Here is a 24,363-nt window from a genome sequence, read left to right on the forward strand (position 1 = left end):
TGGTTGCATTGTTGCACACACACGTGCCATCCCCTGTTAAAAAGTGTGGATTTCTGCTGTTGTTCCGGACTGTCATTTCTGAGTGCAGCATGTGAACGCTGCACGCTCCCTTTTCGTTAGAGAGAGACTTGACGTGTCACATAATAAATACTTGCCTGTCATGTCTCCCTCTCTCCCCGACCGTTCAAGAAGCCGTCTCTCATTTTTCCACGGCCATGACATGACATAGCACTCTTGTTTTCAGCTTAAAAATGAGTGGGGGGTGGAATGGAAATTCCATTGGCTCCAGAAAATGTGCCGTGAGCCTGAGGAGGATCACGAGTGGAGAGGAGAGGTTCTCTCCCTGGTTGGGTTTCTTTCAAGGCCCTGCAGTAGACCAGGCAGTCACATGGCACATTCTTAAAGCCTTTTCTGATGCTGAGCAGAGATGTGGTGTGTGTGTGTGTGTGTGTGTGTGTGACGTTCTTCTCACCATGCTTAGCTTTACCATAATACACTGTAGCTCAGTCGGTATTTCTGCTGCCTGCTGCTGCCACAGAGCTCTGGAAACACTTTAGCAGTGCTGCGTGCGAGGCATGATTGACATGACAATACATCTTTGACCGCAGGTCAAACAAGTATAGTATACGTAAGTATAATGGTCACAGATGAGAGAGATACTTGTTGATATTATGGCCTCTTCTTGAACGCTTGGATTGGATGGAAGCCACAGGTTGATATATATATAGGACAGCACTGGCATACATTTATTTAAGGGGGTCTAACTGATGTTTTTTTTTTGTTTTTTTAACCGAAAATGCATTTTCAGGTCTGGATACCAACTTCACCCAATCAGGAGAGAGAGGGGGTTGATTGAGTGAAATTGGAATTCCACCTGCATTTTAGTCTAGTAAAGAGCTGACGAGATGGAGAGACGGTGTTACTGAACACTTTAGAAATGATTTCTGTCACACAAAAAAAAGTTTGAATGAACTAAGATACGTTGAGAGAGTTACTACAAGATGGATTACAAACTATATTTATGAATGATCAATGTCCAGTAAATAGTTTTATGTGAATCCATTTTTTAAGAACTGTTGGCCACATATTATTTGTATGACTGGGCAAATCAAATGCCTTTATTATGTGTTACTGTACATCTTTTCTCAAACCAGTTAATTAAGAATTATCATCTTGTCACGCAACGATGGATGGCCTTTCTTCTACAAGCTTCCTATTGTGTGTTGTTTAATGTGTAGGTTATATTCTTTCCATTCATCTTTGTACAATTTTCACAGAAACATTCTGTGTCACAACAGTGACAGACTGACAACACAAGTAGTAGAAAAATAGCAGATCTACAAGCTCATAGAGATATGATGACGTGGCACATCTTATCTCTCTGTTGTGCTGCACAGCTGTCTCTGTGAGAGAACCATTGGGACGCAAACAGCTGTCTCTGTGAGAGAACCACTGGGACGCAAACAGCTGTCTCTGTGAGAGAACCACTGGGACGCAAACAGCTGTCTCTGTGAGAGAACCACTGGGACGCAAACAGCTGTCTCTGTGAGAGAACCACTGGGACGCAAACAGCTGTCTCTGTGAGAGAACCACTGGGACGCAAACAGCTGTCTCTGTGAGAGAACCACTGGGACGCAAACAGCTGTCTCTGTGAGAGAACCACTGGGACGCAAACAGCTGTCTCTGTGAGAGAACCACTGGGACGCAAACAGCTGTCTCTGTGAGAGAACCACTGGGACGCAAACAGCTGTCTCTGTGAGAGAACCACTGGGACGCAAACAGCTGTCTCTGTGAGAGAACCACTGGGACGCAAACAGCTGTCTCTGTGAGAGAACCACTGGGACGCAAACAGCTGTCTCTGTGAGAGAACCACTGGGACGCAAACAGCTGTCTCTGTGAGAGAACCACTGGGACGCAAACAGCTGTCTTCCTACTGCATGTTGATGCAGTAGGAGATGCCCTACAATATGGACATTTTATCTTCTACGCAAGAAGACAAGATGTTGTCTGCACCTTCATTTACCCATTTTGGGTAAATGTTTTGTAATGTTTATTTACCCAGGGTAGGTACTATATGCTTAGCACAAGTACCCTTTTTTAGCAACGCCCTGCTTCACACACACTTGTCTCTGTCTCTCCTCCTCCTCAGGGAGTTCCTCCAGACCCCCCTATGGCTGTGTATGATGAGTTGTCTCTGTCTGTCCTCCTCAGGGAGTTCCTCCAGACCCCCCTATGGCTGTGTATGATGAGTTGTCTCTGTCTGTCCTCCTCAGGGAGTTCCTCCAGACCCCCCTATGGCTGTGTATGATGAGTTGTCTCTGTCTGTCCTCCTCAGGGAGTTCCTCCAGACCCCCTATGGCTGTGTATGATGAGTTGTCTCTGTCTGTCCTCCTCAGGGAGTTCCTATGGCTGTGTATGATGAGTTGTCTCTGTCCTCCTCAGGGAGTTCCCCCAGACCCCCCTATGGCTGTGTATGATGAGATGTCTCTGTCTGTCCTCCTCAGGGAGTTCCTATGGCTGTGTATGATGAGAACATCCTGAGGAACCCGTTCTACGTGGCGTTGCAGAAGCAGAGGCCAGACCTGTGCAGCCGAGTGGCCGAGCTCCATGGCATCGTGAGTAACCAACCAACGGGTCAGCTTCACTTGAGAAGTTGTGGGTTTTTTACGGAGCTATGTGTGTGTGGCTGGGTGCCTGGGTCTGAGCACGAAAATAGCATGGTTGTTTTTCACCACCTAACACGCACATATTAACTGTATAGTATGATGATTTTGGGTGTGCCAGTACAGTACAGTACAGTACAGTACAGTGCGTGTGTGCGTGCGTGGAAACATTGCTCTAAATGGCACAGCTGTTTAGTCATGAGAGAGACGAATGGCTCTGGGCAGCAGAGGAATAACATGAGGGTGGAATCAGTAGCCTGGTCAGATGTTTAACCACTTGAACCCTGAATACGTATGGTATTAGTGTTATTTCTTCATCATTCAGAGCATGCCAACACATTACACAGCATAAGAGAGGTGATGGAGCAATCTGCGTAAATGTATGACGGCTATAATTTCAATAAACATGGTTATGACATGGCGTTGTAGACGCTACGTGTAAGTGTGAAAGGCCTTTTCGCCAACACCGCCTTCGGGTATGGGCACTGATGACACGGAGGAGGAAACACGCCGCCAGCACGAGCGGGAATCGAACCCAGGTTTATGCATCGAGAACTGATCCATTTCTGGTTGCCGGAGCCGACTGCCGTAGCCGTCGTTGCTTAAGCCTTAAAGTCCTTTTTTTTGTTTTAGAGCGAGAAACAAGAGTAAACTAGCAGTATGAAGCCCAGAGGGACTAAGTATGCGGTTATCACTCCCAGCAATGGAGCCTTTCTTTTGGGGTTTGACCACGGGACGCACCACCAGTGAACTTAATTGCGTCTTTATACTTGCCTTCAATTATTGACGTGCGTTGTTTGGTTTGGGCAGGTTCTGGTGCCCTGCAGCGGAAGCCTGAGCCCAGGCACGTACCCATCGGTCCAGTTCGACAGCTACGTTCTGAAGGCCGTGGAGGACGGCTATCAGACTCTGGATGGAAAGGTATAACGTCTTCTTTATGGTCTTAAAGAAGTCGTACATACATGGGCAACTGGCGGCTCCGGGGGCCACATGAGGCCCCCACATCACTTAATGCCTGCATCACTTGATTTATAGACTTCTCCTCTGCTTTTAATACGGTCCAACCCCATCTTCTCCTAAAACACCCAGAGATTAAAATAGGGTGCATTTTGCAGTTTATAGTTAAGGGACGCAATAAAACAACGACCTCTGCATCCACGGGATGCACTACTGTACTGTTTTTTATTATAGTTTATTTTGCTAGCTTTAGTTATAATAATCATTTCTTCTTCTGTTTTCTACATGAATAGTTTACCACATTATAACCATATAAAATGAAATGGGAGTTAAATGCTGCAATTTGTAAAAAAATATGACTCATCAAATGTCCCTGGGACTCATCTAAAAGACTATCCCTGCATCCCGGGACTCATTACATTGAAAACCTATTTACATACACCTGTGTGACAAGGCAGCGGTGGCCGGACGGTTTTCAGAGCGGTCTTGATACCGGAAAGTTCGCCAGTTCGAATCCCCGAACCGGCACGTTAAAATTACCACCGCTGAAGTGCCCTTGAAGCAAGGCATTGAACCCCTACCATGAAATGTTCTATGAGCAGGGCCTGGCTGTAAACAAGCATCTCGAGCTTAGTCTTAACTTCCCTGGGTAAACAAAGAACTTTGCTTTGCTTTGCTTATGAGGGGAGGAAGTGGAGCAGGTCAGTGACTTTAAATATCTGGGAACAACCTATAGACAATAAACTCACCTTTCAGACCAACGCAGATACTGTAACATCTACAAAAAGGCAAAGGCAGCGGCTTTATCTCCTCAGGAAACTGAGAAGTTGTAATGCTAGTAAACACACCCTGACCATGGTCTATAGATCACTCACTGAGAGTGTTCTCACTTTTAACATGGTGTCCTGGTTTGGGAATCTCTCAGTTAGAGATAAAAAACAAACTCAGTAACTTCAGGACATAGAGTATACATCCTCTCCATAACCAAAAAAAGCTATTCAGATTTACAATGATTCTACCCACCCTCTTCGCTCTGAATTTGACTTGTTGCTATCGGGCAGGAGGCTTAGGGCAAAACTAGCTACAAAGAAGGGTTACAAAACTTTGTTTGTGCCAATACTGCTGTGGACATTTTAAATGAGAGAATGTTTAAATAGTTCACCTAACACCCACTGTTCATGATCACTGTGTTTATGTGAATGCATGTTATATAGTATTCTAATGCATCTTCTGTGTATTTTATCTAATGTTTTATTGTTGTAACTGACTGCCGGTGTGCCAAAGACAAAAAAGTTTTCTTTATCTTTATGAACCATTGTAAAGCGCTTTGAGCACTTGGAAAAGCGCTATAAAAATGCAATTCATTCAACGGGACAAATTAACTCGTCAAAGGCACCGCTTACTTCACACCAGGTGTGATGATTATTATTAGTTTTTAGTTTTTTATTTCATTTTTCTGGAAGTAGTACCCCAAGGTTCTTTTCACCGTTTAGCCTTGCTAATTCTTCTCTTTTGTTGCTGAAAGCAAGTGTCCCTTTTCAACAGTTCTTTTCATTGTAAAAAAAAAAGAGAAGCTGAATAGCATTTACATAACACCACCTTTAAAATGCCCTCCTTTCTCACTGAAAATGTTCTGACAATTTACTGCCAATGGCATGACGTACTGTACTGTACGCAACTTGGACACTCTCAGGCATGAAGGAAGCATGAGTTCAAGTCCGTTGCTCTCCCCTTGTCCCCCATATATGGGGACTAGGTTGGTCTCCCCTTGTCCCCCATATATGGGGACTAGGTTGGTCTCCCCTTGTCCCCCATATATGGGGACTAGGTTGGTCTCCCCTTGTCCCCCATATATGGGGACTAGGTTGGTCTCCCCTTGTCCCCCATATATGGGGACTAGGTTGGTCTCCCCTTGTCCCCCATATATGGGGACTAGGTTGGCGGAGGGTGTGTAGAGCCCAGGATCACATTAGATGATTGACACAGGGGTGAAAAATGGGTTACAAAATCGTGGGATAAAAAAAATATATACGTATATATAAAAAAAATATATACAGCACAAAAAGGGGTATAATACAGGGTGCAGTATAATAACAACACTGCGACTGTCTGTCTCTCTCTCTCTCTCTCTCTCTCTCTCTCTCTCTCTCTCTCTCTCACGCAGGAAGTCGCCATCCAGGACCGCCAGGTCCTCCTGCGGGCGGGCTTCCCGGCGCCGTCCTCCGTCTGCGTCCTGTTCGAGGAGACCTTCTACAACGACAAGGAGCAGAGCTACAGCATCCTGTGCATCGGCTCGCCGCTGACGCACGCCGGCGGCGAGCACAGCCCCGATGAGCCGCCGCCGCCGCAGGAGCCCCCCAGCGCCCCCTACTGTCTGAAGAACATGGAGGACGTCCGGGAGTTCCTGGGCCGCCACGCGGACAAGCTGGACAAGATGGTGGCCGCCTTCCGCCAGTCCTTCAGGGAGCACGAGAGGAAGGGACTCCGGCATCACATCGTACGTTGTTGTCGTTGGCGTTGACTCGGGACCGCGCACGCACGCACGCATGCACGCACGCACGCACGCACGCATGCACGCACGCACGCACGCGACCACCTGCACGCACGCACGCGACCACCCACGCACGCACGCACGCGACCACCCACGCACGCACGCGACCACCTGCACGCACGTACACACGCGACCATGCACGCACGCACAAACGCTTTCATTCCTCATCATCATTTTTCGACCGCGGTCAAGATCGTGGATTTCACAATATCACGCCAGACTTCCCGGTCCTTCATTGCCATCCCCAGTTCCTGCTTTACTGATGCATGTGTCGCTATAGCGATGACATCAGGGTATGACAGTTTTCTATACCTCTAGTCTGCTTTGAGGCAGGACTCCAGAGAAGAAGGGAAGATAATAACCTCATTGTCAGCTCTGTAGCAGTGGCCGGCAAACTGTGTTCTTCTGGATCGGACTAATAAAGAAAGATTAGATTAGTCGATTGGTGGCTCTTCCAAGACAGATTCCTCAAAATTCTAATTTCAAAATTCTCAAAATTCATTCCTGTCACCCCAAGGCCCGCTGTATTCCATCTTCTCACAGCTTCTACCATGAACCCATTGAGACCTGAGGCCAGATTCTACCCAAGGTCTTCTAAATTCTGACAGTTTTAAAAAAATAAAATATGTCAGTGGTTCTCAAACTATTTCATGTCAAGGACCCCCAAAATGATATGCAATTGGCCGCCGACCCCCATCTGAAAATATGTTGTTCCAGGAAACCCCCCCCTCCCCCCCCCCCAAAAAAAACATTTGCTGTGAAAGAATATATTCAAAGATTTGCAACACTGTTTTTCACATTGCTTGCTGGAAACGTATACCGTAAACAGTTTATCAATGAATTAAAATGTTCTTCTCCTTGCCTTCAGGACTCGGTGAATGCCCTTTATACTAAATGTCTTCAGTGCCTGTTGAGAGAACCTCGCCTGGTAAATATGAACATTAACGGCAATACAAGAAATAAATATATACAGTATCTTATTAATAAACTATATACCAAGTTAATACTTAACTGTGATACTTTGTCCCTCCCCCTGCCAGAGACTTCTGGCCAAACAGGAGCTTCAGATGGCTCTCCTCAAACAAGCAGTTGAGGTACAATTAAATAATAATAATAATAATTAATATAATAATAATAATTACCAACAGTGTTGCCAGATGGGAAATGTGGATGTATCGTACCGGGCGCTAAAATCTTATTTGAAAAAAATCACACCTTGTTTTTGCAATGGCTGCTAAATTTAGTTGACTAAAATCTTAGTCAACTAAATCTTAGTCTAGTTGACTAAAATCTTAGTCAACTAGACTAAAATGACATTAAAACATTACAGGTGACTTAACTAAATGGAATTGTGTTCAACACACTCATGCCTAAAGCGAAATCAAAATGTGCTGTAAAATTAACGCTGTTGGTTTTAACATTTTACATAAATGATCTCTATTCTACTCTATTCTGTCTCATATTCTGCATGTAAATGTACCGTATCTATCTGCGTTGTTGAAAATAAATATGTCGCCTCTCTTTTTTCCTCCCCTATAGATGTATATTCATCATGGTATCCATGATTTAATCTTTAACTTTGTGGGAACGCTTGAAGCTAGCCAGGTATGTATTTTTTAAATTATTTTATTCTTCATTTAAATCAGTGGTTTTCAACCAGTGGTCTGGGGACCACCAGACCAGTGGTCATTGAGGGGGTTCCAGGTGGTCCCCAGCTAAATGAAGGAGAGTTGTTAACCAAATAGACCCTTATACAGTAGATTTGTAACCCTTAAGAGCGTAAAATGAAACCCTTGCGGGTCCATTTGGCTTCATTTTATGCTTCCAAGAGTTAAATTATTGTTAAACATCTGTATTACTTAAATTTACAAGAAGTCTACACACTTGGAGCATGTAGATAGAATTGTTATTTTGATCAACGTTTTCATGTCATCTCTCCTAATGGTGCCAACATCAATACAGCATGGAATTGTGGACAATCTTATACATAACGATAACAAAATATTCTCTTAGGTCTCGGGTCTGAGAAACTAAATGTCATCAAATGGGCGCCCGTGGCTTTAACCCATTCTGACCTGAGATCAGATTCATATGAGGTTTCCACTGGACACACACTGGTCTGATTAACCCATTCTGACCTGAGATCAGATTCTAAAAATGTCAGTCGTTCTTCGATTTTTCAAAAATAGCAGACCTACAAGCTCGTAGCGCGCCACTCGGTGGCGCGCTATGAGCTTGTAGATCTGCTATTTTTCAATAGCTAAAGCACAACATGATGCTAACACCAAAATGGGTTCCCGTTCAGAATGGGTTAATACAGAATATATATAATGGAGCTTGACATGAAAAAAAGGTTGAAAACCACTGATATAAACTATGAAGTGTATAGTGTTTGTATGTGTGTGTGAACTGCTGGTCCCAGATCTGTCCTTATATGTCACCCATCATGGCAGGACGCTGCCTTCAACAAGACCGCACGAGGTCTGCAGGATCTCCAGCAGAAAGACCTGGGGGTGAAATCTGAATTCAGGTCTGTTTACAGCGGCTATTTTCACTACTTCTTTGATTTTATTGTCATTTTCACCTGGTGTTTTTTTTTTTCAACATGGGGGACAATTTTTGTAGCACTTAACACACCTTAGTGACCACACCTTTCAATAGAACAGAACATGCTAAACGAGAAATTGAGAAGTAATGTAAGACTCGGAGTCTGCACAACCATCTTGAAAACCGTTCTGTGGTTGCTACTCGCTACCTAGCGTCTACATCAGGGTTCCCCAATTAATTTCCCTCAAGGGCCATATTTGGACTAGGGTACCCGGCTGGGGGCCGAGTCCGCACGGGCGAGGTCGAGGTCTTGCCCTGAAAATTCATTTTCAGGGTAAGACCCCGTTTGAAAAGGATGCCCAGTTTGACATGCATAGGCTACTGACCCCCATTTAATGCCATTTATATCTGGTTTAACGGTTTGCGGAGCGGTCTTGATATCGGAAGGTCGCTAGTTCGTATCCCTTGACCGGCACGTTAAACCACCGTTGAAGTGCCCTTGAGCAAGGCATTGAACCTCTACCATGAAATGTTCTATGAGCAGGGCCTGGCTGTAAACAAGTTCTTGAGCTTAGTCCAGTTACCCTGGGTAAACATAGTAACTTTCCTTTCCTTTTTACATACTGCTAACCACCATGCCGTCTCCTCCTTCCCTCCTCCATGCAGCATCAACATTCCCCGGGCCAAGAGGGAGCTCAGCCAGCTGAACGGCTGCACCTCTCCCCTCCACAAGCTGCTCTGCCTCAGGAAGGTCGTTCTCACCATCATGCAGTCACCCAGCCACACAGGTAGTGTTCTGACCATCATGCAGTCACCCAGCCACACAGGTAGTGTTCTGACCACCATGCAGTCACCCAGCCACACAGGTAGTGTTCTGACCACCATGCAGTCACCCAGCCACACAGGTAGTGTTCTGACCACCATGCAGTCACCCAGCCACACAGGTAGTGTTCTGACCACCATGCAGTCACCCAGCCACACAGGTAGTGTTCTGACCACCATGCAGTCACCCAGCCACACAGGTAGTGTTCTGACCACCATGCAGTCACCCAGCCACACAGGTAGTGTTCTGACCACCATGCAGTCACCCAGTGTTCTGACCACCATGCAGTCACCCAGCCACACAGGTAGTGTTCTGACCACCATGCAGTCACCCAGTGTTCTGACCATCATGCAGTCACCCAGCCACCCAGGTAGTGTTCTAACTTCTGACCACCATGCAGTCACCCAGCCACACAGGTAGTGTTCTAACTTCTGACCATCATGCAGTCACCCAGCCACACAGGTAGTGTTCTGACCATCATGCAGTCACCCAGCCACACAGGTAGTGTTCTAACTTCTGACCATCATGCAGTCACCCAGCCACACAGGTAGTGTTCTAACTTCTGACCATCATGCAGTCACCCAGCCACACAGGTAGTGTTCTGACCATCATGCAGTCACCCAGCCACACAGGTAGTGTTCTAACTTCTGACCATCATGCAGTCACCCAGCCAGGCAGCCACACAGGTAGTGTTCTAACTTCTGACCATCATGCAGTCACCCAGCCACACAGGTAGTGTTCTGACCACCATGCAGTCACCCAGCCACACAGGTAGTGTTCTGACCACCATGCAGTCACCCAGCCACACAGGTAGTGTTCTGACCATCATGCAGTCACCCAGCCACACAGGTAGTGTTCTGACCATCATGCAGTCACCCAGCCACACAGGTACAAATAAATCTCCAGCTCCTCTATCCAAAGCGCTTTACAAGCCCAAAGCACTTCGCTCTTACACGATACAGTGACTATTTGAAAAAAAAAAAACAGATCTACAAGCTCACAAGTCAACAGCACGTCAGCGCCGGCGCACACACGTGCCTGCCCTGCCTGTGTGTTACTTTGGCTATTTTTTGGCTAAGAACAACTGACATAGAAACATAGCTTTTTCAGAAAACTGAAGACATTTTTAGAATCTGATCTCAGGTCAGATGAATGCAGGTTGACGGTGTGAGCCCACACAGGGACAATAGGCCCACTATCTGGACACATCCTTATTGTTTGTACAGTTTGTTTTTTAACCCATTCTGACCTGAGATCAGATTCTAAAAATGTCAGTCGTTCTTCGATTAAAAAAAAAATAGCAGACCTACAAGCTCGTAGCGCGCCACTCGGTGGCGCGCTATGAGCTTGTAGATCTGCTATTTTTCAATAGCTAAAGCATAACATGATGCTAACACCAAAATGGGTTCCCGGTCAGAATGGGTTAAACCCAACAAGCTTCGCCGGGCCCTCACAACGACTCGCCCAGAAGTGGAACCATCCTCTTCCAATTACCCGTGGCCAAGCAGCCAATCAACCAATTAGGGCCTTGCCAAGGAGAAGGACAAAGGGACGAGTGTGTGTGTGTTTAGCCGAGAATGCAGATGAGACAAGACAGAGTGCCAGCCCGGGGCGTTCCGATGTTATTATAGTTAACTAAAACTAACAAAATCATGAAATCGTAGATGTGAAGAAAATATATTTTATTTAACTGACGGGCAAAGGCAGGTCAATTGTACATTGTTGCAGTGAAGGGAATTCAACGTGCTTTAAATAACTTAACTGAAACTGTGTGGTTTGTACGAAATGAACCGAAACGAACTACATTTATAGACACAATGTCCTTTAGTCAATTTCATCATGTGGTGTTTTGAGTGGATATGAAAGATATGTAGACTTGGATAGCATTTTATACAGACTTATAGCACGTAATATCTCACAACGGGTAAGGGCTAGTATACACTAAACTAGCAAACATGCTTTTAAAAAAACCGATTTACATCTGAACTGAAAACGGAAGCTAAATGCAAAACCATTAAAAACCTTGTTGGTTTGATTGATAGATTGCTTGAAATATTTATTGACAGTTTGCAGAATTACAGTATATTTCAAGCACAAACTCAATACAAAGACTGTTAACTGTGAGTGGACGACCCAATTAAGCATTACACTTGTTTACTACAAGAGGGTCCACCATGTTCAATTCATCAAAACATTTAGAGACGTACAAATAGACACTTCTATATAGTCAAAGAACAGAACAGGAATTCATCATAAAGGAAGCAAAAAGGGAAAAGAAACATATACAGTGAGGGGATAAAGGGGGGTGGGTGGTTTCCTGAGTGAAAGAGGCACTTGTCTTGTCTGCAGGACGTTACGCTTTATGTTCCGTGGGTTTTAAACTGCTGAAGTTGCGTCACTGCGAGTCGAGCACACTGTGCAACGCAAACGAAGCTGATTGAAGACTTCCCTTTCCTCCCTCAGTCAACATAGAGGCCATGTGTGCAGATGACCTCCTCTGTGTCATCTTGTATCTACTGGCCAAGACGGAAATACCCAACTGGTGAGTGACATTTACGCTTTAACCACATCGTGTGTGTGTGTGTGTGTGTGTGTGTGTGTGTGTGTGTGTGTGTGTGTGTGTGTGTGTGTGTGTGTGTGTGTGTGTGTGTGTGTGTGTGTGTGTGTGTGTGTGTGTGTGTGTGTGTGTGTGTGTCTGACTATACATCATGTCAAGGATCCCTAGAATTATATGTAATTGGCCGCCGACCCCCCATCTGAAAAGATGTTGTTCCAGGGACCCCCCCCCCCCCCCCCCAGAAGCAAAGATTTGAGTTGACGTTTGCTGTGAACGAATATAATATATTCAAAGATTTGCGCCACATTTTCACAATTTCAAAACAAAAAAATAGCAGAGCTTGTATAGATCTGTTATTTTAGGTAAAGTTTAAAATAATGGGTTAAAGTGGTTATAAACGCCAAAGCGACACGGATGCGTTCCCGTCCTCAATGGGTTAAGAGATCGGTGTTTATTTTTCTCCAGGATGGCCAACCTGAGCTACGTCAAGAACTTCCGCTTCAGCCACTCCAGCAGCTCCGGGAAGGACGAGCTCAGCTACTGTCTGACCAGCTTCGAGGCCGCCGTGGAGTACATCAGCCTGGGCAACCTGAGCCAGGAGAACACGGTAGGATGTTAGGAGTACATCAGCCTGGGGAACCTGAGTCAGGAGAACACGGTAGGATGTTAGGAGTACATCAGCCTGGGCAACCTGAGCCAGGAGAACACGGTAGGATGTTAGGAGTACATCAGCCTGGGCAACCTGAGTCAGGAGAACACGGTAGGATGTTAGGAGTACATCAGCCTGGGGAACCTGAGCCAGGAGAACACGGTAGGATGTTAGGAGTACATCAGCCTGGGCAACCTGAGCCAGGAGAACACGGTAGGATGTTAGGAGTACATCAGCCTGGGCAACCTGAGTCAGGAGAACACGGTAGGATGTTAGGAGTACATCAGCCTGGGCAACCTGAGCCAGGAGAACACGGTAGGATGTTAGGAGTACATCAGCCTGGGCAACCTGAGCCAGGAGAACACGGTAGGATGTTAGGAGTACATCAGCCTGGGCAACCTGAGTCAGGAGAACACGGTAGGACGTTAGGAGTACATCAGCCTGAGGAACCTGAGTCAGGAGAACACGGTAGGATGTTAGAGTATATATTAATAGAGACGACACTGGATTTCTCCTTCCATCCACTTGCATTAAGTTGCTCAAAAGCACATGAGGCGATTTCACTCCTCCTTCCGGGTAGGAACAGAGTGCATTCTTGGGATTGATTGCCCCAATAACATGAACGCGCTGTGCCGTTGACTATCATTGTGCTTTTTGCACGCGTTCATGTATGAAACATTCGTTCACGTGTCTGGGCCCAAATAACATGTCTTCTGAATCCTAACCGTTCTCTGAAAGGTGAAAACCCTATGTTTCTATATCAGTTGTGCTCAATATTTCATGTCAAGGACCCCAAAAATGATATGTATTTGGCCACCGACCCCCATCTGAAAATATGTTATTTCAGGAACCCCTCAGAAGCAAAGATTTGAGTAAAAAAACGTTTGCTTTGAAAGAATATAATATTCAAAGATTTGCGCCACATTTTCACGATTTTTCAAAAATAGCAGATCTACAAGAGCTTGTAGATCTGCTATTTTTCAATAGCTAATGTATAACATAATGCCTTAAAACGCCAAAAGGGGTTCTCGTCTACAATGGGTTAAAGTTACTGATGCAACACCTGCATACAGTATGTGGTTGACTAATACTATACTACTACTACTAGTGACTACATTTGACTGAGGGACTGCCATTTACATTTTTTTAATTTTCGTTTTTTCATGTCATATGAAAGCAGGGAATCATAGCTTCAAATTGACATATTGGTTGTTCAGTTTGACCCACCAGTTTTGGAGATATGGCTTATAGAGTGATGTCTTGCAGAGAAACAGCGAGTTGAGAAAACAGGCTTGAAAGGTTCACTTCTGTGGTCTCTTAACATTACACCTATAGCTACATGTTTAAGTGTTTATTTCATATTTACATGTCGATTTCAGCTCTGACACTTACTTCAGACATGCTCTAGTATGTGACGAGTCTGCCTGTGCTATTAACTCTGGTGAAAAGCTGTAATTTGCGCAATGGCAGTCTCTCAGTCAAATCTGGTCACACTAGTCAACGCTCTGGACCTGTTCTCCCTACAGGGCTGTTTGGGGGACCTGAAAGACAAGGCCTTGTTCAGACAGAAGATGAGCCTCCTCTCTCAGAACGCTGCTACCCCCATAGACTGTTTGTTTGAGGTGAGTCTCAGAACACTGCCACCCCCATAGACTGTCTGTTTGAGGTGAGTCAAGATCGCTGCTATCCCCATAGACTGTTTGTTTGAGGTGAGTCAAATTAAGGACGTGTATCGTTTGGATTCCGGTTCCTGGCGGTTCCCTATTTTGGTTCCAAAATTATATAAAATAACTTCAATAAGAGGTCAAAGGTTTATTTAATTTAATTTAATAAGGGGGGTGTACAGTATGTAGCCATGGCCACGGTGTGAATGACATGAAGTCATCAAAATGCATATACTTGCTACTAGTCCAGTGATCTCTCCAAAGTCCAAACTACCGATATATATTCCCACTCAAATCCTTTTTACATGGATCAGCTGCTCAGAATGCACCACGCGCCACTGAATGTCTAATAGGATAAATGTCTGTTTCGTTTAGTTTATTTACAGTCTATGATGTAACCCGGCACGGCCACACCGAAGTGTTGGCCTCGGCTATAGGTCTACTTTGTTGCGTGCCGTTGTCATGCGCAGTAAATAGCAGATCTGCAAGCTCACAGCGTGTCACGGATGCTACGCGCTGTGAGCTTGCGTATCTGCTATTTACTGCACGCCAACACCAGTGCGCAACTAAAGTCTGTTGTGCTCGATTGGATTTCATTCACCACCGTGAGGTTCTGGAAGTTTCTCCATAATGGATCATGGCAGCGTCCAAGTGAGTGGGGGGGGGGTTCCCCTCTCACAACGTTTCACGCATCAGTCTTGTTTTTCTTTCCTTTTTTTTCGCTTTAATCCCTGTTAACATACCTTGAGTGCCTGGGCCTATTTATAATCCAAACCCATTCTGAACGGGAACCCATTTTGGTGTAAGCATCATGTTATGCTTTAGCTATTTAAAAATAGCAGATCTACAAGCTCATAGCGCTGACATTTTTAGAATCTGATCTCAGGTCAGAATGGGTTAATCAGACCAGTGTGTGTCCAGTGGAAACCTCGTATGAATCTGATCTCAGGTCAGAATGGGTTAATAAAATGTGCCCATCGTGAACAAGCGCCTCTAGGCCGGCTGTAGAGCGATGGCATCAGTTTTCATAGCACTAATTTGACGGAGATTATCAATCTCCGTCTCGGGCACATGAACTTGACGGTGATTCACGTAATGGGCCACGATGGTGTTCTTTTAAGCCTTAGTCCATTTAAGACGTGTAATGAATGGAGTAACATCCGCTCCTTTATTCATTCAGTGAGTTTATCTTACTACTACTGACAATAGCAAATATAAACAGCCTGTCTGAGACTCTGAGGAGCAACACGCACGCACGTCGCACGCACGAGTCCTTCAATCTTCCTAGTGTGAGGTCTTCCCAGTTGTCGGGAGACGAGGGGTTCCATCTCACAGACCCTCACGAGGCTTCACACTTGACTGAGTGAAATTTAACCACTTCACTGCCAACCTGGCCTCGCTATTTCACACATGTCCTTATTAGGAGGTTTTCACGAAGCAGCAGCAACACCGCTAGTTCAAAGTGTTAGGCCTTGAAAAGCCCAGCAAGCGGTCAATGACCTTTAACCTCTGAACCAGGCGGTAAATGACCTTTAACCTCTGAACCCGTAGATGTTTCTTTATAGTTTGTGCCTCAAACAAAGTCCAGAGTGACCACCTGCAATATTACTTGACCTGAGGTCATTACAGTCCTTATAAAAGTCATTATACAGTGTTGTAACTTTGTGTGTGCGTGTGTGTGTGTGTGTGTGTGTGTGTGTGCGTGTGCGTGTGCGTGTGCGTGTGCGTGTGCGTGTGCGCGTGCGCGTGCGTGTGCGTGTGTCTGTGTGCGTGTGCGTGTGTGTGTGCGTGTGCGTGTGTGTGTGCAGCACATAGCCAATGGCAGCGAGGCGGAGGTGCAGCGTCTGCTGAGTGAGAGCGAGGGAGACGAGGACGTGAAGCTGTGTCATCCTCTGTGCTCATGTGACCACTGTGAGCTCCACCTCTCTGGGTGCGCATGCACACACACACACACGCACACACACACACACACACACACATGGCATGCACGGACACACACACACACACACACATGCACGTTTTATTGCTGAGAGGACCTGCTATTCTATATACACACACAACGAAGCCCGACTCAAAAACTAACCCAGTGTAGTATTAAACTAAACTAATCGGTCTTCCTCTGTAAACACTTTTAAGTACAAGAATGCACACGCACACACGCACGCACGCATGCACGCACGCACGCCGTGTGTAACCATCCTTTTCATCAGGAAATTCTCTGGTACTTCCCTTCTTTGTTTCGGTTCTTTATTTTACTAGTAGTTTCCCTGGGGGGGTCCCTGGCACAAAACATGTTCAAAGCCAAATACATAGCGATTTGAGGGACCTTGACACGAAAAGGTTACAGACAGACAGACAGACAGACAGAAGCCGTTTCCCTTTATGTTCTGTTTGTGCTACATCATCCTTCTCGTGGTATCACTGATGTAAATACAGGCATAAACGATTTCACCTTTCCAGTGAAATCCACCAGCCTGTCTCATTTCCCCTTCTCTGTTCCCTAAGCTGCTTACTGTATGTCACTCACACATCTTCAATGTTGAATGTTCTGTTTGTGCACAATATTAGTCATAATATAGTCAAGTCAACAACTTTATCTGTATACAGTAGCACCTTTCATGATTTCACATGTAGCCCAAAGTGCTTTACATAAAAGAGCAAAAACGAAAAACGACAGCAAAAAAAGAAAAGTGTAACACTACATAAAACAACGTGAAAAGAAATATATATTAAGGGTCATCGGCGATATGGACAAAATCAAATATCCCAATTCTAGTTTTCACCACCGATGATATAAATTGTCTTAAGTCATTAAAACCAGTAAAATACAACCATTTTTTGTCATTATCACAATTCACAATATTACAACGTGAGAATCCCAGGCTATATTATGTGGTCTCCTATCGCGTGTTCAACATCCATGTAACATCCATACACAGCCCAGCCTCTCTTCTATGTTCACCACAGGCGTGTAACTGTACTCTGTTTATTATACTGTACCTTTTTCTCATGGAAGTGATTTTGGTTTTCCGGTTCCAGGCGGCTGAACGACCCGTCCGTCGTAACGCCGTTCTCCAGAGACGACCGAGGTTACACCCCGCTACACGTAGCCGCTGTCTGTGGTGAGTGGCAGCTGTAGCAGGGATGGATTGATTGATTGATTGATTGATTGATTGATTGATTGATTGATTGATTGATTGGCTGGCTGGATGTCCATAAATCAGTCGTGAGTGGCCTGCAGATTGCAGGCAGCATGCCCAAGCCGAGAGCTGTAGAGCGTCGCAGTCCCTCCCCCTTTCAGAACAACGAGTGGCCCAGGAAAAATATCCCAATGCATTTTCTCCCATAGGCATTTCTTAAAGTATTTATTTAAAGACGGTTACGCCGCGGACAAAGCCAATTCGGATCGTGACAAATCATGACAATGAACACAATGTTTTGGGGCCGATCAAATAATTTATAAGAAGAAAAAACAAAACAAATAGTGTTGTCTCCTGCCTTTATTTTCTTCTTTCTAATGATTTGATCAGCCCAAAACATTGTGTTCATTGTCATGATTTGTCACGATCCGAGTTGGCTTTGTCCGCGGCGTAACCGTCTTTAAATAAATACTTTAAGAAATGCCTATGAGGAAAATGAACGGTGATTTCTTTTCCGGGTCTCTCGAGGGGGCGGGACTGCGACGCTCTATAAGGCATCGGAAATATTCTGTTCAGTGTTTGCAATAATTGGCAGTCGCCATAATATGGCGACTGCCAATTATTGCAAACACTGAGAAAGCGTCGCCCTCTCCATATATTATATGGAGAGGGCGACGCTTTCTCTACCCGTGATCTGTATCCTGAAGCACTTGTTGTTGTAGAGTTTGCGCATCCACTATTGTTTGTGTTCAAGAATTTCTTGTAAAATGTGAATGCAAATAAAGATGTTTGTGTGTGTGTGTGTGTGTGTGTGTGTGTGTGTGTGTGTGTGTGTGTGTGTGTGTGTGTGTGTGTGTGTGTGTGTGTGTTGAAGGTCAGGCGCTGCTCATCGACCTGCTGGTGTCAAAGGGAGCCATGGTCAGCGCCACAGATTACCACGCCCTCACCCCCCTCCACCTGTCCTGTCAGAAGGGTTACCAGGGAGTCACGGTATGAACCCCTCCCCTCACCCCCCTCCACCTGTCCTGTCAGAAGGGTTACCAGGGAGTCACGGTATGACCCCCCCCCCCCCCCCCTCCACCTGTCCTGTCAGAAGGGTTACCAGGGAGTCACGGTATGAACCCCTCCCCTCACCCCCCTCCACCTGTCCTGTCAGAAGGGTTACCAGGGAGTCACGGTATGAACCCCTCCCCTCACCCCCCCCCCCCCTCCACCTGTCCTGTCAGAAGGGTTACCAGGGCGTCACGGTATGAACCCCTCCCCTCACGCCCCTCCACCTGTCCTGTCAGAAGGGTTAGCAGGGAGTCACGGTATGACCCCCCCCCCCCCCCCCTCCACCTGTCCTGTCAGAAGGGTTACCAGGGAGTCACGGTATGACCCCCCCTCCACCTGTCCTGTCAGAAGGGTTACCAGGGAGTTACGGTATGAACCCCCCCCTCACCCCCCTCCACCTGTCCTGTCAGAAGGGTTACCAGGGAGTCACGGTATGAACCCCCCCCCTCCACCTGTCCTGTCAGAAGGGTTACCAGGGCGTCACGGTATGAAGATCCATTCCACGTGTTGACCACGTTGATTGCTCTATTCGTTATTAGCCTTTAATTAATGAGGTGGAACACGTCGATATTACCTTCAGAGCTGATCTAATAATGGCTCTTCTAGATTGGCCTATTTTCGCTATACAAGCGGCAACGAAATGAGCGCCGGTTGACTCATCTCGGCCTTAGAGATAGGGTGAGAAGTTCAGTCACCTGCGAGAGACTCGGAGTAGAACCGCTGCTCCTTTCCTTGGAAAGGAGACAGCTTTTTAGGTGGTTCGGACATGTAGTACGGATGCCTCCCGAAGGTCTGTTTCAGTGTTACTTTCTTGATTCCCTGCAGCTGCTGCTGTTGCACTACAAGGCCAACACGGACGCTCAGGATAACAGCGGTAACACCCCTCTGCACCTGGCCTGCATGTACGGACACCAGGACGTAAGTCACATGATGCATGATCTCTCCCTTCACAACACTTCCCCCCACATGTTCTCTAGGTGACGGCCCCGGGTGTGTGTTGCGTTGGTGTGTTTCAGTGTGTGTTGTGTTGTTGTTGTTTCAGTGCGTTAAGGCGTTGGTGTACTACGACCTGCACACCTGTCGCCTCAACGTGCAGAACGACAAGGGGGACGCGGCGCTGCACATCGCGGCGCGGTGGGGCTACGAGGGCATCATCACCGTGCTGCTGGAGAACGGAGCCTCCACCTCCATCCACAACAAGCACAAGGACACCCCGCTGCAGTGTGCCCTCAACTCTAAGGTACAGACTACAGACACCCGTACAGACACCCTACAGACACCCCGCTGCAGTGTGCTCTCAACTCCAAGGTACAGACACACACCCCACCCTGGACAGCAATGTGCCCTTAAAAAAATAAAACCATGGACCATGGTGACATTGATCAATTCTTGATTTAAAAAAAAGCTTCTAATATATACATTTATTTATCACACTATTAAGGCAACCGGCCCGGTTCCACGCGCTGCACAAAGTGCCCTTTTTTCACCTGAGCACCTGCCCCTCTCTAAATGTCTGCGCACGCCACTGGATGTGGTCAATGAAGCCACTCGACAGTTCACACAAGTTCACAGATAAATAACTGTGACGTAAACGGGAGCGTAAACTATATCCCGGTGTATGGGGATGGTAAACATGAATGATTCCACTGACTGCACTGCAGTGTTTGTTGTTGTCCGTAGAACAGTGGTTCCCAAACCTTTTCATGTCAAGGACCCCCAAATCAACATTTATTAAGCCACGGACCCCCCATTTGAAAACACATGCCAGTGACCCCGATAAGGGAGGATTTTTACGGCTCTAGCAGTGATTCTGAAACATATTAATTTCAAGGACCCCCAGTATAGTTTCACACGCATTATGCTACGGATCCCCGCTTTAATGGCATTTCTATCTCTGCAGGTACCCCACTTTATATTGTAAAACCACTGTTAATTTTGGATCCATTTGGTTCCTAACTATCTCTAATTGAGCTAGGTACCCCCTGGAACTCCCTCAAGTACCCCTAGGGGTTCCCGGACCCCACTTTGGGGGGTGCAGGTCTTTTTTCCGACAGCATATTGATCCGAAACCTCAATCCTAACCCAACCCTAACCGCAACCACGGGAGCAGCGCATGTCGGACCATCGCTTTTTCGCATCGCAGCGAATGTCCCCCCGCTGCGGATCGGATCGTTGCCCCGTCGGCTAGAATGCTGTCGGAAAAAAGGCCGCCTCCCACTTTGGGAACCCATGCCGTAGAAAGTGTCAATGTTCTCAAAGCCTCTCCTCTCTTCCTTTGTAGATTGTGATGTTGTTGGAGGCGACGCAGGACGGCTCCCAGCGGAGGAGAGGCAGCGTCGACGTGAGTATTCACCAAAACAAAGACTAGATTTACAAATATACCGTTTGCAATTTAGCCATTCTTTTCTCCCTTCCGTGTTTTGTGATGGTTTGTTGTGTGGTCTTGTCTCTCATGTGTGGGACTCACAGTCAAACTCCTCCCCCCAGGCGTCTGACTGTGTCTTTAAACCCCTCCCCCTAGTCTTCAAACTCCTCGCCCCAGTCTTCAAACTCCTCCCCCCAGTATTCAAACTCCTCCCCTCAGTCTTCAAACCCCTCCCCATAGTCTTCAAACTCCTCCCCCGGTCTTCAAACCTCTCCCCCCAGGCGTCTGACTGTGTCTTTAAACCCCTCCCCCTAGTCTTCAAACTCCTCCCCCGGTCCTCAAACCCCTCCCCCCAGGCGTCTGACTGTGTCTTTAAAGCCCTCCCCCCCAGTCTTCAAACCCCTCCCCCCAGGCGTCTGACTTTGTCTTTAAACCCCTCCCCCCCGGTCCTCAAACCCCTCCCACCCAGTCCTCAAACACCTCCCCCCAGGCGTCTGACTGTGTCTTTAAACCCCTCCCCCCAGTCTTTAAACCCCTCCCCCCAGTCTTCAAACCCCTCCCCCCAGGCGTCTGACTGCATAGATATATATAAAGTCTAGATGGCTTAAGGCAGAGTTTCTGACGTCTTTCACCCGGCGGCCATCTTACTACAGTACAGTATGTTCAATGACAGCTCAAACAGAAACAGTCTTATAAATGCATATAAGTATGCGGACGTCTCTGACGTTTATAACAAACCAAACCGTTTGAAAATCGGTTGAGAATTGAGCAAGTTGTGGTTTTTAAAAAGTACATGCCCCATAGACACAATGTTATGGTTATTTAAAAGTACATGCCCCATAGACACAATGTTATGGTTAATTAAAAGTACATGCCCCATAGACACAATGTTCTGGTTATTTAAAAAGTACATGCCCCATAGACACAATGTTATGGTTATTTAAAAAGTACATGCCCCATAGACACAATGTTATGGTTATTTAAAAGTACATGCCCCATAGACACAATGTTATGGTTATTTAAAAGTACATGCCCCATAGACACAATGTTATGGTTATTTAAAAAGTACATGGCCCCATAGACACAATGTTATGGTTATTTAAAAGTACATGCCCCATAGACACAATGTTATGGTTATTTAAAAGTACATGCCCCATAGACACAATGTTATGGTTATTTAAAAAGTACATGGCCCCATAGACACAATGTTATGGTTATTTAAAAAGTACATGCCCCATAGACACAATGTTATGGTTATTTAAAAAGTACATGCCCCATAGACACAATGTTATGGTTATTTAAAAGTACATGCCCCATAGACACAATGTTATGGTTAATTAAAAGTACATGCCCCATAGACACAATGTTATGGTTAATTAAAAGTACATGCCCCATAGACACAATGTTATGGTTATTTAAAAAGTACATGGCCCCATAGACACAATGTTATGGTTATTTAAAAAGTACATGCCCCATAGACACAATGTTATGGTTATTTAAAAGTACATGCCCCATAGACACAATGTTATGGTTATTTAAAAAGTACATGCCCCATAGACACAATGTTATGGTTATTTAAAAGTACATGCCCCATAGACACAATGTTATGGTTATTTAAAAGTACATGCCCCATAGACACAATGTTATGGTTATTTAAAAAGTACATGCCCCATAGACACAATGTTATGGTTATTTAAAAGTACATGCCCCATAGACACAATGTTATGGTTATTTAAAAGTACATGCCCCATAGACACAATGTTATGGTTATTTAAAAAGTACATGCCCCATAGACACAATGTTATGCTGCCCCTTGGGGTAAGATGGCCGCCACGTAGCGACGTCGCTCTCCATTGGCCAGAGCGCGGGTCTAGCGCCATCTAGTGTTCTTATATATAAATATATATATATCTATGTCTTGACTGTGTCTTTAAACCCCTCCCCCCAGTCCTCAAACCCCTCCCCCCAGGCGTCTGACTGCAGCAGCCGCCGCTCGTCTGTCTCCAGCACCTCCTCCCTGAACTCTGAGGCCAAGCCGGAGGGAGACCGGGTCCGCCACAGAGAGGTACAGTCCAGTTCTGTCGGTCTGTTCCGCCACAGAGAGGTACAGTCCAGTTCTGTTGGTCTGTTCCTCGCTGACATCTATTAGGTACCTTTCAGAACCTTTCAGGCGAAAGGTTTTGAGATTGAGGAACAAACACACGGGACTCCACTGTATACGCCACGGCACGCCTGCAGTGCGGAGCAGTGTTGTTTTTGACATGCAACATTTGATTATAGTTTTAGTCCTATAGAGCGCCGCAGTCCCTCCCCCTTTCAGAAAAACGAGTGGCCCAGGAAATGGAAACCCAATGCATTTATTTAAAGACGGTTACGCCGCGGACAAAGCCAACTCGGATCGTGACAAATCATGACAATGAACACAATGTTTTGGGTCGATCAAATCATTTATAAGACGAAAAACAAAACAAATAGTGTTGTCTCCTGACTTTCTTTTCTTCTTTCTAATGATTTGATCGGCCCAAAACATTGTGTTCATTGTCATGATTTGTCACGATCCGAGTTGGCTTTGTCCGCGGCGTAACCGTCTTTAAATAAATGATATTAGAAGTGCCGATGGGAGAATGCATTGGGCTTTCACTTCCTGGGCCACTCGCTTTTCTGAAAGGGGGAGGGACTGCGGTGCTCTATAGTCTCTTGAATATAGTTTTCTTTTAGTTTTAGTCACATTTTAGTTACCTGGAATGTTTTAGTGTTAGTCTAACTTTAGTCGACTGAATCTAAATCAAATCAAATCAAATCAAACTTTATTTATAGAGCACATTTACAAAGACCAGGAGGCCAACCAAAGGGCTGTACAGGACACAAGTAACATAGTAAAACAAAATCAAAGCAACACAAACAGTACACAGGTTAATTAGGTCAAACATTGAAAGCCAGAGGGAGAAGAAATGGGTTTTGAGTAAAGACTTAATCTACAGTTTCTACAACTCGCCAAAATGTATTTTGGCGGGCCTTGATGTCGTCGTAATGACTGATTATTTTCACTTGCTGAAAATAGCCGATCTACAAACCTTGTAGATCAGCTATTTTCAGCATGCAACTAATTGTAAAATGACTTATACTGGATCTCCACTAGTCCCTTCCTAACTAACATTTTAGTCTAGTTTTTATCTGTTGACGAAAATGTCAGTACATTTAGTCTTAGTTTCCATTTAGTTTTCATCAGTGAAAAAAGGTAGTCGACGAACATTTTTCGTCTTAGTTTTAGTCGACGAATTAAATGAACACTGTGGAGTATCTTTCTCTGTGCCGACTGACAGGTGGAGAAGCTGCTCCGTGCGGTCGCTGATGGAGATGTGGAGATGGTGAGTGTTGGTTTCCTACTGCAGCA

The 24,363-nt window shown here is 45.7% G+C and overlaps 1 protein-coding gene across 1 annotated transcript in view; it reads left to right on the top strand.

Moving 5' to 3' along the window:
- Positions 1–24,363, top strand: part of ankrd27 (ankyrin repeat domain 27 (VPS9 domain)) — a gene marked incomplete at its 3' end in the record, with an annotated part of 34,631 nt that overhangs the window by 2,082 nt on the left and 8,186 nt on the right. The window contains exons 2-20 of the mRNA XM_080762264.1: positions 2,505–2,615; positions 3,474–3,584; positions 5,785–6,117; positions 7,040–7,099; positions 7,212–7,265; positions 7,711–7,776; positions 8,625–8,701; positions 9,385–9,506; positions 12,005–12,083; positions 12,564–12,705; positions 14,274–14,369; positions 16,220–16,341; positions 17,451–17,533; positions 18,426–18,541; positions 19,430–19,522; positions 19,647–19,844; positions 20,886–20,945; positions 22,918–23,034; positions 24,293–24,337. Of these exons, the coding sequence (XP_080618390.1) occupies positions 2,514–2,615; positions 3,474–3,584; positions 5,785–6,117; positions 7,040–7,099; positions 7,212–7,265; positions 7,711–7,776; positions 8,625–8,701; positions 9,385–9,506; positions 12,005–12,083; positions 12,564–12,705; positions 14,274–14,369; positions 16,220–16,341; positions 17,451–17,533; positions 18,426–18,541; positions 19,430–19,522; positions 19,647–19,844; positions 20,886–20,945; positions 22,918–23,034; positions 24,293–24,337 (2,076 nt within the window). The 5' untranslated portion in view covers positions 2,505–2,513. The remainder of the gene's footprint in view (positions 1–2,504; positions 2,616–3,473; positions 3,585–5,784; positions 6,118–7,039; positions 7,100–7,211; positions 7,266–7,710; positions 7,777–8,624; positions 8,702–9,384; positions 9,507–12,004; positions 12,084–12,563; positions 12,706–14,273; positions 14,370–16,219; positions 16,342–17,450; positions 17,534–18,425; positions 18,542–19,429; positions 19,523–19,646; positions 19,845–20,885; positions 20,946–22,917; positions 23,035–24,292; positions 24,338–24,363) is intronic.

The sequence above is a fragment of the Protomyctophum bolini genome (genome assembly GCF_963924005.1).
Source record: "Protomyctophum bolini genome assembly, chromosome: 4".
Classification (NCBI taxonomy): Eukaryota; Metazoa; Chordata; class Actinopteri; order Myctophiformes; family Myctophidae; genus Protomyctophum; species Protomyctophum bolini.